We start from the raw sequence: 20,067 nt of genomic DNA, 5'->3' as shown, positions 1-20,067 counted from the left end.
ATTAAGGGCAAAGTATTACCTCTCTTTGAGTGTAAAAATAGGTAGCAGTCAATGAGAGAGGGAGTAGAGACCGTCACACCAGCCTTTCAGTCTGTTCTTCATGCATGATTTCATCTTCTTTCATAATCACTCTTGGGGGAATTTATGGATAGTATCATTTTTTCCTTGTTCCTGTTATGTGAGCTGAAACAAGTATGAGTCCATATTCACTGAGCCACAACACTGCTGCTCTCTTAACTTTGCCGTGTTGATAGGAAATGTCACACTGATTCATTACATAATTACAGTTGGCCCCTTATTGTGTGATTGTCGCCGTGCTATTATTTGAGGCAACAAGAGATGTTGAAATACACCATTTTTATATAATGTTTTATTTGACTGAGCTTGTATCCATCTCAAGGACTAGCAATGAGAATTATACAGCACCAAGGCATTGCATTAATTAGATATTGTTGCATTATTTTCAGGTCTGTCTTCATATAATAGAAAAAATATTAAATAATTATCCTCCTAAAGATTAGATAATTGTTCTGCATCAGAGGTAATCTGATGCAGGAAGTCTGGACTTGAACATCCTCCAGCTGTTGTGGTAGGTCTAATTCTGCCAGCTGAACTTAAATGGGTGCAATCTACTGTACCTGTGCTATAAACGATTTATATCCATTAACTAATACCGTCATTCTGGCTACCGTATGTATGTGTTGTTGTTTACACCCTACACAGTGAGGAGTCAAAAATTCCCATTACCAATTTCCTAGGAATTTTTGGCAGATCTGATAGTGAAGTCGTTGTTAAATACCCAGATGGGGCCCTGTGCTGGGGGGCAGTACCGAACGCTGTTGCCGCTCGCCTGAGGAGCCTGCTTTGCCACAGCTGGAGGGTGCAGCACGTGTCTGATGAGTGACAGGGAAGTCTTTTAAACTGCTTCCCTCTTGCTACATATTTCTTGCTGAGACAGTGTAACAGAGCTCAGCAGGATGGCTTGGTCAGCCTCCCACTGTGAGGGAGATGAAGGTTATCTTATGGCATTAACGATTTGAACTGCCAGCAAATTGGGGTCCTGACTTGGGCTTGACATGCGATATAAATGTACGTTGAGATGACAATTTTACTGTAGCAGAGAGTTCTAAATGACGTGAGGCTGCTGGCTGCGTTCAGCGTGTAGTAATTAAGGGGCTGTCCGGTGGCAGGTGCAGTGCGAAGGCAGCCTCACCACTCACTGGTGTAAAGTACCAACCTGGAAATGTACAACTCTGTTATTGAACAATGTTGGTGTTTACGTTTCTGATTTGAGTCTTCAGATTTGATGTCTCCCGTGAGTGCTGAAATGTTTCAAATGCTTTCATTGTAGGTTGTCTAGATGTGGAATGTGTGTCAGGCTGGTGAACAAATCAGTGCCGGTCAGTCAGGATTTGGATAAATTTCCCTGATTTTGATAAGATTATGATGGTGGCTGCTTGTGCCTAGCATGAATAGTGAGAACGTGAGGTGGCTTATTTGGTGCACGTGTTCCCAAGAAATGGAGCTGCTATGGGTATTAGGCTTTTGTGGATAATGGGAAGCAAAAGGAATTAGCTGGTGTATCCCCTTTTCCAGTCTTTTCAGAACAGATATATGGGACGCACATCAATCCCGGGCAGCACTGGTGAAATCTCAGATATTTATTTATTTATGTGATCCATTTATTATTATTTCCCTCTCCACATTCTCCTTCGTTTTGATCCTGTTTTATGCTAGGGAATACTGCTGATGTGCTTGATTACCGATATACATCTGCGTAAATCCATTTTTTTCTCTCTTAATCCTGTCCCTCCTACTGATTTTGAATTCAAACACCCCATGTCCTCCTGTCTGCGATGGAGATGTTGAAGTGTCTAAATCATTAAAGAAAAAGGGATAGACTTGGTAATAGAGGGGGATTTACTAAAAGCACTTTCCTTTCTCCCATCACCTTCTGTTTGATTCTTCTCGTCCTATTCTTTTTCCTACAAAACAAGCTGTTCATAATCCCTGAGCTCAACATCCATGCCACCATTAGAGGCAACCGTCATCTGCTTTCCCTCGAGTCTCCTCTCTGTCAGAAACTCTTCAAAATCAAATTTCTTGTTAAAGCCTGTGACTTTTTTTATTTGAGATGAGCTGTAGTAGCATTCCTCAAAGTGTATTACATGGCACCCTGCAATATTTTTCTGATGTCTGCGCCGCACAGTGTAACCGTGTGAAGCACAAATCCTAGTATATTTAGAAAATATCAGCCAGTCTTAGTTACCAGAGCGTGTACAGCATCTATTAAAGAGTTCCCAAACACTTTTTGTTGTCTGGTTTAGAGCCAAATTCCAAACGTATGTACCATCTGGCTTTGAAATGATGAATGTATAATAATTGGGCCCCAAAAATGGTGCAAAAATAATGGAGCAAATGGATCAAAGTCAGGAATTTAGAAGATCATAGCTATATGGGATGCAAGACCTCTGGTTCTTTGGAAATGAAATGCTTTGCTTGAGCTTGAAATGAAGTAAAGGAAGAGATCTGTATTGGTTTATTGTATACAGATTTTTTAATCCTCTGAATGTAAAAAGGAGATAAATTTTACTTTCTGGTGGACAGGCACAGTATAAGTGAATGGGGACATTTGTGTTAGTCTACTCAGCAGCATGCACAAGAATAAGAAAAAACATCAAACCTTTAAACTTTTACACTTTGGGCTTTAAATGCAGTGAGGGATCAGAGCAGTATGCGAGTTCAACACAGCCTGTTTCTTCTGGTGCCGAAATGATTATGCAACCAGCTCTGAGTTGTTAACTGTTCTTTTTCAATCCCTTATGCTGACCCCAATTCAAACTGACTTTTGATTTTAATTTAACTGACTTTCAACAGCATTGTACCTTGCAGTGATGATTCCCAGTTGTAAAACAGCATGCATATTACCAGAAAGCATGTTGTCTTCTCTGCTGTGTATAAAACAGAGGCAACTTATTAATCATTAACTTGAAAAAACTCCTTAAAATTCCAAACATTCTGAGGACATACTGTGATCTTCCTCATCACTCAAGTCAATAATGTTATTCTAGATGTGTCCTCAAAGGTAGCAAAGATCAGAATCTGCAGGAGATGTGAAGACTAATTTTTATTCCTAAGTAAAGACCTTATGAAAATAAATTTATAACATTTTAACAGTGTAGCTCTGATTTCAGGTATCTGTAGGGACATTTATCTTTAGGATGCTGTTTCAGTTTTCTTTGTTTGAATCTACAAAAAGATTTTTCAAGACTTCTGATGAGATGTTTGGAGTTTGGCTAACTGGTGTTACCCCAGCCATGCCTGTGATTAATATGCCAGCTGAGATACCGTTGGAAGTGTAATGTGGGCAGAAGTTCCGTGAAACCAAAGGCAAGTTCCGAAGTGGTGTTTGGGTCATTAGTCAGATAAGGTTATTAAGTAAACTTTCTAAACAATAATGTAGGTGTAAAAAAAAAAAATAATCTGTAAGAGAACCTTTGCATATAAACCCCAGCCTGTCTCCAGATGAGCTTTAACGAAGTTTCTGTTGTGTTCTTATGGAGGGGTGTGCATTCCTGTGTTGTTAGGTGTAGGGGATACAGCTACAGAACAATAAATACTCTTAGAACAAATAGTAAACAACAAAAGAGAAGATAAACCCAATTTGTTTCTGGATCTAAACATCCAGAGTTTAGATCATAGCTGAGGTGAAGGATCTGTGGAAATGGTCATACTATGAGAGACAGAAAAAACAGTGCTGCTGTTCAACTTCTGTAGTGCATGGGACCCCACAGGCACCTTCAGTTTGGACTAGAACAGCTGATGTCTAGTCTTACTGCTCTCTTATTGTCAACACATCTTTTGAAACAATTTCCTGTTTCGTAATTGAAAACTATTTAGTCAAGCAAAGTTTTAGATTCTTAATCCTTGGCTAAAAAGGTCTTTCATTTTAAAGTTTTTCTCTAAGGGTAAACAGTGATTTCTAAATCTGTCTTGATTTAGCTTGAAGTCAGTTGAATAAACCTGTATCTCCAAAAGGCTGGTACATTTGATTATAAATGTAGTGTGTTTTAATCTCACTGTAGATATCTTCCATTAAACCACTGATTCAAATTATGTAACGAGGGATTATCTCTGAATTTGATAGTTCCAGTTTTTAGTAGTTCTCCTTTATACAGTATTCAGAATTAAGAAATATAAATATCACACAGTTCAAACAGCATTCATCCTTCTTGATTATTTTAAATTTTTACATATATAATGTTCAAATATACAGAGAAAATTCCTGCAGGTCCTAGTTCTTTTTCCCTTTTTTGAGTAATTGAAGTACAGCGTGGAAATTTTTTGCAATTTAATTTTAAAAATATCTTTTCCTCTCTCTGTTTGCCTGTTGTGAGTGGAGTGGAAATGGAACATTTGATATGGATATAGTAATGTGGCAAATGTCATTTTTATTGTAATAAAATTGGTATATTTACAATCATAATTATTCTAAAGGAGTAGTTCAATCTGTAAAATACTGGAGAATAACACAAGAAAAATTAGGACTTCAGATAATACATGAAAACCTAACATTAACTTTGGAAAGACTACCTGGATCCTCTTGCCAGGTCCTGTCTTTTCTCATCAAAAGGGAGAATGAGAAAAATGAGCTTTAGTAAGTGTTATGGTAAAAATGGAAGCATTATATTCCTAATGTAAAGTTACAAGTTGAAGCACCTCTAAGTTATGCGCACAGTTTTATCTTTCTTCCTTCTTAACTGATTTTATTAGTCAAGTATTTTCCAGTGAAATCATTCTGAAAATTCCTTTTCTAATGCAAATTCAGTATGAGGTCAATGCTAGCTTTCGGGTTAGTATCTTTAAGCCTTAATAATACAGCTGTACTTTGACCTAGAAACCTATTTTGATTTGATAGTTGTAACAACTATTTTTTTAACATCTGTCTGCAGTTTGTTTTACACGCAAGTATTTGCTTGCAATTAAAGTATTAATATTATATAAGCAATATAAAGACTTGGAAGACACACTTGAAAACTCATTGCAAGGATCAGTGGAAAGGTGTTATTGGAGGAAGAGACTGAGGCAGCCTCTTCCTCGTAGGAGACTGTGCAGTGTGTGACCTTGTGACCAGAGCAAGAGCCTTCACTGAGGTCTTGAGAAACAGGGCACTCAAACAGACCCAAGTTCCTATTCGCAAATCACGGTTCAACAGCTTTCCCTCATATGTCGCCACAGGGTTCTCATTCTCCGAGGAGTCAATGATGTTGTTCCTAGGTAATTATTCAAAAGTAACCCCTTTGGGCTGTCCTTTGAATTGTTTTCCAGGTGCCATAAACTGCAGATTTCAGCAAGAAATAAATTTAGCTACAGCACAGTAGGACTTTTAAAAAGCCAGCAGCTTCTGCAAAGGATTGTCAAGAACAATCTGCAAGGAGACTGGTCTTGGCATATAGATTTTGAGCTGAAGCAGTGCAGGAGAGGAAGTGCTACTTGCCAGCTCTCACCACCATATGCTTTATCATAATGTAATGTACAAAGAATATGGAGACAACAGCTGCTCTAGAGGGAGGTGGCCACTTGTTAGATTTTGAAACCTTTCTGAAATGTCTGTTCAGTTTCTTTTCACGGGTATTTTTTCCCCTTGCTTACGTATTTGCATTCAAAAGATGTTCGCTGAAAGAAATCTATTTTTAGGCCACAGTAAGAAGAGGAGAGTGTGATCTACATTTTGTTGAAATAAAAATAATTTGAGAAGGACACTAATATTTAGTTATATATATATTGTGAAATGTGGGTAGATTTTTTTTTTCCCCACAATATCCAGTCACATCAGGGCATGGTGAAATAATATGTAGAAATTAACTATTGTCTAGGATTGTATGTCTTTGATGGAAAGAAATTTATGGCTTTCATTGGTTTCCAGCATGCTTGCTGGTGGCTTGATGACATTCACATTTAAGTCAATGTCAAGATTCACTAACTTGAATGGCAGAGAGAACCAAAGCATAAATGAGGATTTAGATCTAAAATGGAAAAAGTTTGATATGCTGTGCACAGAGAAATGGGTCTTCTCTAGCATGGCTACCAGGCAGTGAAGCTGATTGCTCTGCTGCTTTGAGAAACCTGAAGTTCTTAGCAAGTTTCAGGAACTTGCCTGCAATGTCATGAAAATTAACCTTAGTTATTTAAACAAAACTGTATTTTAAAGGGTATTTTTTTGACTCCTAACTGAGATTTTCATATCCAGTGAATGTAACAATCCTTCCAGGTACATATGACTACAAGCACTTGTGTTCTAAATTAGGGATTCTTAAGTGAATCTGAGAATCCAGAGGGAAGTTACATGACAGTATAATGGGTTTATAGCAGGGCAAATTGTTATAACATATAATAAAATTAATATATCATATTAACATTTTTGCTGAGTGTCAGTGTTTTACATTGATCCTGGAGTAACGGGAATGTGACCCATGTAACAGTAAAAATGATGGTTCATATAGAAAAAGATGTTACAATTATTTTTGGGAGGATAAATCTCTTGAGACAGAGGTTTTTAGACTATTATGTCTAGCTCACCATAGATGCATCTCTCTGAAAAAGAAATGACACCAATCTGTCTGTCATCAGGTATATATTTTTCTGGTGATAGGAAAATGATTCCTGTGGAAAAAATCCATGTTTATTTGCTTACTTCAGTTCTAGACCAGTCTGCTGTTCTCTATCTGATCTTCATTTTTTAAACCAGCTGCAATTGGTGGTTATCTGGAATACTTACTTGTTTACCATTGCTTACTTAAAGGTCCCCTTGTCCCTTTTTTGGCCATACTTGTTGCAAAAATTCTAAACTAGGTAGGATTACTGATTTGCAACTTTAATCACTCCCCACATTACCCCTCATGCCCCTGAGGGGTAAGGTAGGGAATTCCATCTATTTAGGAATCCCATTTCCAGAGTAAACTGGATTTTGAAGTCTCTAGTGAGATTGAACATGGATTCTCAGTGAAGTCCTGCAGTCCTAATTCTGTAAAATGTGAGGCAACATTTTAAGTCACCTTGAAAATTATGACTTACCATCTTATCTTGAGACAAATGAAAATCTCTTTTCAATGCAAACTGAAGTTGTAGAAGGACAACTTCTGTTGGTTCATGTCAGAGAAGTTCAGCCCTAGCTCAAGCAATGCTTGGCTAATTCTACTGAGTACAAGAAAGTTATTTTAAGTCACCAACAGTCTATAGTTCACACACTGGTCACTTTAAGACAATCTGGAGTCTTGACAACACAGGAACTTTTTGTTTGGTGTGCACTACACCTCCAGGAAATTTTGTAAATGAAATCTATGCGTGTTTTTGTTCATATACTGAATGGGAAGGTAAAGCCTTCCTTGACCCTAGGACAGAGGATTGCCAGGAGTTGCAAAATGTTTAGCCTACTCCATTTTTTCTAACCCATGAAGCATTTATTGTCTGAAGCAGCAGACTAAAGTATTGTAATTCTGGAAATAAGTACTTTTTAGACGTAGAACTATTCTTTTACAGATTGTTGGAAATACCTTTTTCACTGAGATTTACTGTTACGATTAGATGCAGACTTATATTTACATTAAAAATGCCTGGTAGAAAAAAAAAAAAGGAAAGTTCTTTCTTTAACTGACCATTATAACCATGAAAGTCAGCAAAATAATGTAGTTCTAAGCAAGTGAGTAAAGGAAATCCTCTGTTTGTGACAAACATGGATTAATTATTTTTGAGCCTAAAGAAAGTTGCTTCTTTTTAATGATGCTGTTGCCTAACCATCACAAGCTATTCAGCTGTCAATGGCTAATTTAAAAGAAAAGAAATGCAAGAGACTGTATATAGCTATTTGTCTAGAGAAATTTTCCTCGTTGTGGGAATAGCTGCTTCAGGTCTGTTCTGGCTCTATGGATTTTTTGCTAGCTTTGAAAAATGGGAAGATGCATGAATGCACCGTTAAGAGTTTCAGACCTTGAACTGTAGAATATAACTTTGTTATTAATTAATCAGAAGGTATTGTCTACTGCTTATCATTACAGAAATTCATATCTAATTCATTCTTCTCTTTAGCCACCAGAAAAAGAGGGTGGCCTGCCTCGCCAGGTGGGCAATAAGACGGAGTGTGGTCTCTTGGGGTTTGTCCTGGATTTGAAGCAGGATTATGAGCCTGTTCGGAACCTCATCCCCGAGGAGAAACTCTATAAAGTTTACACGTTCAACTCAGTGAGAAAGTCGATGAGTACCGTTATCAAAATGCCAGACGGTAGTTTCCGAATGTACAGCAAAGGAGCTTCTGAAATTGTTCTGAAGAAGTAAGTTCAGTAGATTAGTTGCTGTGTTTTTCCAAAATGCAAAACATTTTAACACTAGTAAGACATACCATGGGAATTTTGATCTTTGGAATTTGCTACTTACAGTAGAAATATGATGCACTTTAGTAGTATAAGCCATTATTCTTTTATAATTTTTTTTTTTAAGTGCTCACTCTTCAAAACTGTCTTGTTTTTCTTAACATTCACTAGCCAAAGAATGGGCTTGGCATTCGATAATTTATGGATGGATTCTTTACATTCAACCCCTTTGGAAAATAAGGATTTTTCAATTTCATTATAAGTTGTAACCTTGTTAATTACATGGGTATTGAGGAAATAATGGATGAAGGGCTCTTGGTGTCTCTGTGATGTTACAAACAAATTCTCTCTGATATTTTTCAGTTTTTTCAGTAGTGAATCTTCTTGTTTAATTTAGAAATTTAAAATTTGCCATCAAAACAAGAGAGAGTTGAATGAAATGAGCTGATACAAGGAAATACTTTTCAGCAGTCAGGCAAATACAAAATCAACTTTTTTTTTTTTTTTTCTTTTCTTGAATAAAAAAAGATGTTCCAGGATCCTTAATGCCGCTGGTGAACCTCGTGTCTTCAGACCTCGTGACCGAGATGAAATGGTGAAGAAAGTGATTGAACCTATGGCCTGTGATGGACTGAGAACTATCTGTGTTGCTTTCCGAGACTTTAACAGCAGCCCGGAGCCTGACTGGGACAATGAAAATGACATATTATCTGACCTGACTTGCATTTGTGTTGTTGGCATTGAAGACCCAGTAAGGCCAGAGGTATGCCGAATTCTTACGTCATAAAGCATTTCGCAGAGAACTGAACATAAATCGAACTACAGATTTCTTGAAGATTATGTTTTTGGGGTGTTTTATTAGCTTTGTCACAGAAGATGGAAGTGAGCTTTAGAAATAGAGTTTACTTGATAAAAAGTCAAATAATTAACCTGATAAAAATTAACTATCAATCAACCAATATTTAAATAAAGCAAAATAGGGCTTTTTGAACTGCAGGATTGAGGTGAGTTAACCTGTCAAGGAGTATTATACAGGAAGGCTGATGAGCAAAAGTTTTATTATGCTCCCAGATATTAAATTTTTTCCTTTAATAGCGCAGTGATGTGCAGCTCCTGAAGTAGAGAAAAGCCGTGCAGTGATTGTAATTGATGTGATTATAACTGTGGCGTGCTCACTTTCCACAGAAATTGCATGCAGTCTTGGAGCTTTGTCTTTTAAGGTAACAGTTGCCACTTCACTAATTATCTTATGGTTGTAACTGGTGGCTACTCAGGAGAACTGTTTTTAATGTTGCATTTGGACAAGGAAAAGCTTTGCCATGGAAAGGCTGAAGATTTCATGGCTACTATACTTACATGGCTTGTAAAAATGTGACTAAAATTTCAACTGGACTAAATTGAGAGGATCAGTATTGGGTGTGCACATTGGAAGCACGTGGCTGCTACTACGCTTGTAAATTACATTACTACAGTAGAACAAAGGGTAGATTAAGAGGTAGAAAGTTTGTTTGTGGCCTAGGTATACAGTATTGATAATTAATTTTGACAGTGGAGAATTAATTCCGTTTTACAGTTTAGAAAGAGTGACAGAAGGTAAGTCCCAAAGTGGCAAGTGCTGAGTGTAAAACGCACACGTTCACCGTGTCTGTCTGTGGTGCTTTTCTTTCTGACTCAGTGTGTGTGGCCACGGTGGGTGTGTAGGCACCGCTGCAGCCGTGAGATGCGATGTGAGAGCACCTGCCCCGGCACCTCATGCAAACAAGGGGAGCCGTTAGCACTGTTTCACTCCGAGAAATCCACCCTTCATTTCTGCTGTCATTGCAGTAGATGGTTAGTGAGCGTGGCTTGCTTTGGAGTAAGGTCATTGAAAGATAATTTACATTTCCTTTATACAAAAAAGAGTGGGTTCTGATGCTGCAGAAGAGCTCGGTAGCAATCTTTGTCTTTTTTATTCTTCTGTCTTGTTTTACAGTTGTGCTGGATCATTTTTTAATCACGCCTACATCTGTTGTGTTTGATTCACTGAGAATCGGTGGCAATGTAGACATGTTAGGAAATTCATTTTTTTTTAGTAAACCATCAAAAGTATAAATTTTGTTTCCCCAAGTCCTTTATATAAAGTAGGCTCTTACATACTTCTGACTGCTGTAACTTTGGAAATAGCATTTAATTACATATACATTAGATTAATATAATTACAACTACAGGTACCAACTGTGTAACTATGCTTTGCATGATAATGGACATTCTTGGGCTTTTTTCAGTATCAAGAAGGTTATAATATAAGCTAAATCTTGCTTAGGTGAAAACTGTATGATAAACTCCTTATCTCCGCAGTCTTCAGATAAACAGCATTCACTTTATCTGTCATCAGATAGTGTCTTGCTGCTAATCCATCTGTCCCCACACCTGACATTGCAAGTCTTTAAAAATGTTTTAAAACATTCTTAAAATGTTACATCTGCAATAATCCCTTAATGCTCAAGCTCACATATATATAAACTCAGAAAAATTTTAACCGTCAGTGAACATTGGAACTATGAATCTGTCCTCTTTCCCTCCAAAAGCGATTAATGACACATGTCGTTAGAAAATAACTTTGTCAGGTTGCGTGTGGTACGACAGGCTGAGGGAATGGGTAGCAGCGGTATTTGCAGTTATTATTGAAAATAGCTGGAAACTATCCTTTCATGTGGTTATTGTGAGTGTGTTTTATAAGAGAACTGCTCTCATCTCGTAAGGAATGATTTCTTAGGAGCTTGAGGTAAAAATGAATAATGTTGCTAAAAATAAAGAGGTCAGGTCTGACTTCTATGTAAAGAATCAAAGAAGATCAAGGCAGGAACACATGTTATTTCTAGATAATTATTTGAATAATGTATTGAGTTTCTTGTAGTTTAACACCAGAATATACAGTAACACTTCTCTACTTCATTGTAAGACACACAAAAAAATGTTTATAATTTCAGAATTTTACCAAATGTTGGACAAAATTTTTTGGAGGACTTTGTTTTTTGAATTATTTTTTTCCCCCTTGCCCCTTTTGACTGTTTTAAATCGGTAATAACTTAATAAGAACATTTAAAACAATGTTTGAATTATTACTACTCTGCACATTGGTAAAAAGCAGCAGTACTTTAGGAGAAAGAAATGAATCAAAAAAACCCCCAACCCATGAATTTCAGAGAAACTGCCTAGGTGTGGTATATCTGAGTCAGTGGGGACAGCGTAATATACGTATATTACAGTGGTGAAATCACCATTGTAGATGCAAATAGTAAGATGTTGAGCTCTTACAAGGGACCTTACTATTTTGCCAGAGTTAAGGCCACTTATTAAATGGAGTGACCACGGAATTTTCAACTGCTTTTGTAAGGAAAAAATAACACAAAAGACTAGAAATATTACTGCTACTGTCTTTTTGTTCATATTCTCAGTATTCCTGGATATCAGAATTTATTCTGACAGAATTGAGAGATTAATAATTCCAGTGAAACAATCCAATGTCACCATCCTGGAAGCCTTTAGTTTCCCTTAAATTATGTTCTTGTTTTTCCTGGGAAAGGCTGTTTTTTCCTTTTCCCTGAGATGACTGTGGGAGTTAACACATGTGAAAAGGTGGCTTCCTTGTTTCCACAGAGCTCCTGTGGCACTTTGCTCATGTGCATCCTGGGAGTGTTTAAAAATGTGGATACCTGCAGTGTCAGTGGTGTCATGCTAGCATGGTTTCAGATATGAGTGCTACATCTGTTCTGATGATACTGCTGGGAGCTTTCTTGCACTTACATTTCCTTCCATACCTTAAAAGAAACTATATGGATGAATTATTCAACGGTGATGTCCAGCAAATGACCAGCTTTATCTGGAGTGGAACCATGACTTCTGCATAATTCCTAGGTTAATTCAGACACGAGCCTATTCTTCATCAGCAATTGGTTTTAGCAAGCACTGAAATACCTGCTTGATATTTATTTGTGTGTGTGTGTGGAGGGGGTTTGTTGGTGTGTCCCCCTATCCGCCCCCCTCCCCCCCCCCCCCTTTGATAATTATACAAGAGAACAAATAGAATGACGTCTTGTTCCTGTATAGATTCTCTGTTGATTTTTGACAGTCTTTTTGGATTAATTTTAATGAGTCTGTACTGGCTTATACTGATTTGCCAATGTACGCCTACAATCTGTTATTTCTGGGAGATGAGCATAAATCACTTCCAAATGTTCACCTATTTATTCGTCACCTGATTCTGATGGATATTCCTGCATTGGACAGTGTATGCATGCATGCATTAGAAGGTTTTCTTTGCAGAGAGAAAATAAACCAGAAAATCTTGAAGTGTGTACCTAAGCTCTGCAAAACTGATGGAAAATATCTACTTCCACTGCCCACTCAGTCTGCCAACACTCTTTCTTCATTACAGCAATAACAAAATATGAACAATATTTTAACTGTAATTACTGTACACAGTATTAAATAAGATACCACCCACCAGCTGTCCAAAAAATGAGGGAAGAGGAAAATATAATTACTTCTTAAGTTATATGTGAGTTTGAGATGCATTTGAAACTAGGTTGTCCTCCCATGACCTTGTTTAATAGGACTGGCACTTGACGGACTAGAGCTTTTTTTCTGTTTGCACTGTAATTTATTTTTCTCCTTCATGGTTCATACCCTGTGCAGGTTTTACAGATAGTCATCTAAATCTGTCCTGCCCTATGCATGAGGGTCACCACAGCTGAAGTGGATACTAAGAGCATTCCAAATCGGCAAATGGGATGTGGTCAGGGTTATTAATGTGGAAAGTGGGTAAATCAGGAGTAATTTGCTTAAGTAAAAGATTTAATCTGATTGTATGTCCCCCCTAGCAGTCTACTTTGTAATGTTAAAAGGCTTCAGGTCCAAATGTTTCTAGCATACAACTTTTGGGAAGAATATTCTCAGTAGAGATGAGGAGGTGGAAAGAGAAACCTCTGTCCCTTAGTTTTTCTCTTGGTTCTGTAATCTGTATTGACAGAGAGTCCTTCTGCAAAGAGCACCTTCTGTGGATGCAGTCTGACGGTGGAGTCATCTTTGTAGCCATGGGAAAAGTACTGGTCTGGTCTTCAGGGGTTAGTTTAGTGAGGCGTTCTGGAAAAGAGAAGCTTCACAACTGCCTTTAATAAAGATGCAGTAACGCAGTGTGAAACTGTATTCATTGATTAGAATAATTATTACCTACAGTAGGGTTTAGGGGTGCATAATTTCAGCCTGACGCACGGTCCAAGACATACAGCCTTTCTGGCCCCATCACATCGTTAGAAGCCCAGGATTTGACCCCTGGATCAGAGCAGCGGTTGTCATGTAACAGGCAATGTCCTGCCATCAGCGGTGTTTCGTACTTGTGACTGTAGAGGAAATTAAAATATCTAGAAGTGCACAAAATTAACATTGTAGTGCTGTAGATGGTAGCTCCTTTTCTTAGTATTTTCTGTACTACTGGATGAGATTAATCCAGTCTAATGGGAGTTGAGTTCTACAGTACACTAACATCTATGGTAGAGGTTACGATCAGCAAGCTGCACTGAACTGGCAGAAGAATATAGTGCGGCTTTCCTGTTGTATAAAGTAATATCCATTTTGATACCCTTTCTTAAATTAATAAATTATAATTAATTATTGTATAGTTTGAGGGAATATAATTTTTCCCTTGTCTGAAACAGCTATAGGTATTTAGCCTTTCTATACGCACTGGCTTCGTATACCCAAGTAGCTGTATTAAGAGAGCTTTATTTAATTTTTAGGAATTGATTCCCTAGCTTTTGCACATTTTAATTACAAAAATTATTATTTTTTTTAATAAGCTGCAAATGATGGCAATTAGTATATAGCTTCTACATTAATCTCACAGACCCTGTTCCATGCTGAATTCTCTTTCCCAGGTGTGTATACTGTACAGTAGGAAAAGTTAGTCTCCTGCAGAAGGGAGTATAACTAACCTCATGCTTCATTTTTACATTTTTGAAATATGTAAATTACACATGGAATTTTGAACTTGTATATATAGGAATTCTACCTGCTGATATGCATGAATTGGTGTAGCAGTGCTAAACTACATTAACTTTTTAGATAATCTTACTGAAAGTTTGGATCAGAAATTAGGTAATTTTCTGTACAAAATACATGTGTTCTCAGTTCATATTTACGTGTAGGTTGAGTATTTTAGGTTCAGCATGCTGTGCCTTGATGCTAAAGATCAACAAAGCTGCAGAGCACTCCTTTTTATTAAAGTCAGGTGAAGCTTTAGGCAACTGATCGAAAAAACAATTTGTGTGCTTCTTGTTACAAGATTTGTCTTGCCTGTGGTATAACCTCAATTCTGTAATAGTCAGGTGGCTATAATATGCCGTAACATGTATGATTTCTCTTTTTGCTTCATGAATTTCTTAGCCTCAAAATATTCTGATTGGAAACACCCGACTTTAGATTTTATCTCTTATCAAGGAATTTTCTTTCCTGTTATATTGCTTTTGTAGGTCCCAGAAGCCATAAGAAAGTGCCAGCGAGCTGGAATTACAGTCCGCATGGTCACTGGAGACAACATCAACACAGCACGTGCCATCGCCATAAAATGTGGAATCATTCATCCAGGAGAAGACTTTCTTTGCCTTGAAGGGAAAGAGTTCAACAGAAGGATCCGAAATGAGAAGGGAGAGGTAATTAATATATTAAATCCATACCTATTATAAATATGTATTAAAAAATAGTGAGAACACGGAAATGTTGGTTCTCCTGCATAGATGTGTACCTCATATCCATACTCTGAGAGACTGCTACTTCTTCCTACCACTAGCCTTTTGCAATTGAAAGTACCAGTGAAAATGCAGACTTTTCATCACACAGAGCTACTCCCAGTTTAGTGCTAGCCCCATTCAGCAGTTTGTAGAACCTGGTCTACACGAAATCAAAACTAAGCGCATGAAAGGAAGTTTGTTAGCAAAGAGGAGAAGGAACTCAACAGCACTTTGCAGGTCTGTCTCATAAAAATGCAATCTGTACTAAGAAGCAGCTCCTCTCATGTCTTTATTTTATACCACTTTATCTAACATACTGCTATATCCGCTCAGTAATGATTTGTGTAATCATCTATTCTTCAGGAGATTTTTAACTCCTCATAAAAGATGGAGCTAACACACAAGTTATTGAAGTCACCTTTAAAAAAGTAAACTACACTGTCTCTTCGAGCCCATCGTTAACAGACATACACAGTTGTTTACTCTTTGCATTGATTGATGGGATCCTGGGAATGTTGGTATATGCCACAGATTTGTCCTTGTTGCTATTGGTCTGCAGGGGAAATTCTACTATTATTGGTGCCACAGTGAAGCAAAGAACTTGGATTCAAATGTAGAATAGAACAACACACTTTTACTTGTAAACATGTTTGATCAACTTTGATGAACTCCACTATCCTGTATCTAGAGTCATGACTCTGAGTGGAATTATCCATAAAGATGATCAGATACTGTGGCAAAATTTTCCGTACATTAGCCAACAGCTGAGCTTTCGTAGGAGAAAACTGCCCACTTTTGACCTTGACTTCATTTGCAGCATTGTTCTAGTTTTTCTGTGCTTTTGGAGAAGAGTTGCAGATCTGAGCAGTGAAGACTATCATCTGACACATGGACACCAATATATTTTGCTAATCACAGGCTAACAGTTTTACTGTTTTGGATTTTTTTTTTTTTTTTGTGTTCCCCCGCTCCAGATTGAGCAAGAGCGGATTGACAAAATCTGGCCAAAGCTTCGGGTGCTTGCTCGTTCATCTCCCACGGACAAACACACTTTGGTAAAAGGTGCGTGGGGACTACCTTTGTGTGTGTGTAATTAATGCCGAAGTTACTGAAGTATGCTCGGCACATCATCTGCGTTGTAAAAATTGTACTGTTACGAATATATCTGAGTTGCTAATTGAGCAGCTATGCAGAATGCAAGGCGGTTTTGCAAGTGACCGAGTCTCTCGTGTTTGCCTTCTACCTGAGCCATCACATGGAGAATAATAGGAAACTGGTTGGCAGGAATAACAGAAATATCAATAAGATGTCTGGCAAGTAGATGTAGGCAATCTCACATTTGCCTTTTGACTTTTAATTCAACTGGAATCAGGCCCTAGTTTGGAAGAGAAAATATGTGTTTGCTGGTCAGAAAGAAATAATTGTTGAGAAATAGGTTGTTCTTCATATATACAAGAGGGTGGCTAGATTTCATAGTCTTTGCCTATACCTCTTTATGAAGAAAACGAGGATAATCTAATTTAGAGTAAATCAAGTCATTCAAGTGCATCTGTTCTCCCACAGTTATTTTTAAATAGTATTATTCCAAGATAAAAAATTTTTGATGTTACAATAGCAGTTATTCCATGTAACTAGGAGCTGCCCTCTTTAGCATTACATGAACAGAGATACGTATTTCAAACCAATTCTGTTTTCCTGTAGGCTCACTAATTGTATGATTTGCATTGGCTTCCTTTAGATTTCTGGCTGTATTTTTAGCGTATGTTTTTGTCCTATAAAAACCGCACCAGACAAATTATATTCTTGTACCACATTGTCTGCAGATGGAATGCTCCTACGAAAGAGGGATTTAGTCGCAGTTTTCTTCATAAAGCCTTCTTCTTATCTGTAGCTCATGCTTCTTGTTGACTTGAAATGTCCTGTTGACTCTGAAGCTCACTCTTAAAAGACAGCTGATGAGATCAGAAACTTTCTGATCAGGAATACCATCATTGCTGACAGTGATGAGAAGGGGGCCAGCACAGGCAGAAGCCCTGGTAGCGGGTGACTGTGTGTGCTGGCTGCCGGATGGGGAGAGAACTGGGTTATTGTGGTAAGGCCCTAGACAGACTCTAGAGACCCTTCTTAGCAATTCTTGGAGGTGCTAAAGTCTGGGAGGGGATCCAGCTGATCAGTTACATTTCTTCAGCTGGTTGTCTGCTTAAATAATAATCCACACGTAGGCAGGAAATCCTTTTTGTATGGCAAGGTTTTATCGATATGACTTCATAAATGTCTGATTACAAAGGCTTTTGAACATCACGTAATTTAAATAAATGCCTAAATGACTTTAGAGCAGAAGTTCCATTATGAATTTGAAGATTGGATCAGTTGGATCCTATGGGATTGGGACGAGGTTATGTGATGAGCTATGGAAGTGTGGACCATGCAGGAGAACTCAGATGTCTTGTAAGGCAGCTGGAGTCATACTGCTGTCACTCACCCACTCCAGCCGCTCTTTAGTCCCGTGAGCTCTGAACTGGGGTGCACACACCTCAGGGACAGTTCACTGGGATGCAGGCAGAAGATATTTTTTACCATTATTAAAAAGAAGAATATTCTTTAAATACTGTTTATTTCAGCTCTGTTTCATCCCTTTATTTATATATTTATATATTTATATAAAATATACAAGATATATAAATATATACTATATATATATATATAAAATGTATATAATATATTAGTACAGTAGTACATATGTATAATTTATAAATAGTGTATGTATTTTGGGGGTGTTGCTCAAAAAGATTTTACCAGTAGGCGTTCATGATTGAGAAGGTTTGGACACTATTGGTTTGGACAACATTACTAGCTCTGTAGCTCAGTATTAAAATTAGCTGAAGTCTCCTCACTTCCCTGGTATATATAAAATACCATCTTATAGCTCTGAGAGGATGACTTGCACAGCCTAATAGTTTACTTGTTTCAGAAACACACAACAATTTGTGTTTCATTAAGCAGATTAAATAAGTCCCTTGGGAGTACTCGTTTGAATCATTCAGGATTTTCTGTTAAGAGGAAAATGAAACCTTTGCCAGGGAAAATGAAATCAGTAAAGAGCTGAAGAAAAATAAGCAACAAATTATTGTTTTATAGCATAGGCACTTTGACAATTCAAAAGATATTTACTACTACTGAATGCTGTATGCAACTAATACAATTAATTTTTTATCGATGTGACTGGGTCAAATGATAGAGCAATTAAGTATCTAACAAAGTTCGAGAACAAGTCTGTGGAAAATTATGATGGAATTTTTTGGCTGGTAATGCTCCACGGGCCATTAAAAATTACAAGAAACTATTTAAGTGTTCACTAGTTTTGGGCCTCTTGTTAAAATGTTATGTTTTTCTCAGACACTTGAGGGATAAAGAGGATTTTCTCTTCTTTGATGTGTTCTATCTGCTCTAGGGTAAAAACACACATCACAAAATAAACTTTTTTTATATTTAATTTTTAATGACATACAGCTGCTGGAGGGAATATTTTTCCTCCTTAACATAGCACAATCCCACCCAGCAAAAGAATCAACTTTATTTTGCGTTTTTGTTTTTACTACTGCTAAGGGACTAGAGAAAGGCATGGTTCAGCATTTCAGGCTGGGCAGACAGTTTCTGTCAAATATTTATGGCTTTGAAGTAGAGGTAGATTGAAAAAAAAATGTCAAAATGGTTTATCATCATGAAGTGCTTCAGTGAAAAATGTTAGATATCTCAATCCAACTGAAATACCATTTTTAAATGGATTTTCTGACATCCATTGGTATTATTCAAGATTTTTTTACCCTATTTCTAAATATAAGAAGTAAAAATGCATATCATATTGTTTTTTAAAATGTTATTGGAAGCAAATGTTTAGTACTGATGGGGAATATCATCTTAACAGAAGGCATAAAGAAGACCAAATAAATATGCAGTTTATCAGTTAAAGAAGCTGTGCTTTCCAATATGTTTAAATTAGGCTGAAATTATTTTTCTGTGATATTAAAATCTATTCTCATGTAAGGGTGATTTATTGACAAGCAGGAAAGGAACTTTAAAGAAGAAAATATTTTTAATAATTACCCTCAATTACTAAAATATTTCAAATATTATTGCATGGGATAGTATTACATTCATGACCTCATTAACGTGGCCATGCTATGATTTAATTACTAAAATATTGCAAATATTATTGCATGGGATGGTATTATATTCATGACCTCATTAACACAGACATGCTATGAGACTAGATAGAATAATAAAAATATAGAAAAGTGCATTAATTAAAATTCTGAGATTACATGTCAGCATGTTGCAAATTGCAAGTGGTTTTGATTTTCATTTGAGAGAAAATTTTAATGTATTTTTTCTTCAAATGCATCTGAAGAAATATTCAGAATGATAACCTGTGCCACAGTGTAAAAAGTCAGCTTCAGCCAAGCCTCCGCTGGAGTGCGGAGCAGGAGAGCAGTAGGGAGGCAGCAGGAGGCATCCAGCGTGTGAGTGCGCGGCCGCCTGCGCTGTGAGCACTCACTCAGCACTCACCTGAGGGCAGGGCTCTGTAGCCTGCGTTCAGTGGAACCTGGTGGGAGGCACTGGTGCCTTCAGGGCCCCCCTTCAGCCTGGCAGTCTTGGAATATAACACGGTGGTGGCACGCGCTCAGCGCGGGGATCGGTGGGCTTTAGCCGCGCTCTGCCCTTGCGGCCTCAGGACCTTGGGAGCGCCCTTCCCCTGACAGTTACCTCTGCTGTCCCCAGCGCTACCTGTAACACTTCCACATGAGCCTTTACAGCTCTGTTCCTGCACATATGTCAGCGTGTAGCTAAAGTGAATTCACATTTTCTCTTTCAGACAGACTTTCTAAATTCCTGTTAAACTAGCAGGGAGCTTCAGAAAGTTTGGAACTATTAAA

At 37.5% G+C, this 20,067-nt stretch overlaps 1 protein-coding gene across 12 annotated transcripts in view; it reads left to right on the top strand.

Moving 5' to 3' along the window:
* Positions 1 to 20,067, top strand: part of ATP2B2 (ATPase plasma membrane Ca2+ transporting 2) — a 432,089-nt gene that overhangs the window by 367,141 nt on the left and 44,881 nt on the right. For all 12 annotated transcript variants that reach the window (XR_008821629.1, XM_056337586.1, XM_056337596.1 and 9 more), the window contains 4 exons: positions 8,086 to 8,327; positions 8,895 to 9,129; positions 14,876 to 15,055; positions 16,108 to 16,195. Coding sequence is in view for 11 of the 12 variants with exons in the window: in XM_056337586.1 (XP_056193561.1) it covers positions 8,086 to 8,327; positions 8,895 to 9,129; positions 14,876 to 15,055; positions 16,108 to 16,195 (745 nt within the window). In the remaining variant the exon portion in view is untranslated. The remainder of the gene's footprint in view (positions 1 to 8,085; positions 8,328 to 8,894; positions 9,130 to 14,875; positions 15,056 to 16,107; positions 16,196 to 20,067) is intronic.

This window comes from Falco biarmicus, chromosome 4 (assembly GCF_023638135.1).
Source record: "Falco biarmicus isolate bFalBia1 chromosome 4, bFalBia1.pri, whole genome shotgun sequence".
In the NCBI taxonomy this organism is placed as follows: Eukaryota; Metazoa; Chordata; class Aves; order Falconiformes; family Falconidae; genus Falco; species Falco biarmicus.
The sequence above is the reverse complement of the archived record's forward strand: the minus strand, read 5'-3'. Positions and strand labels throughout refer to the sequence as shown.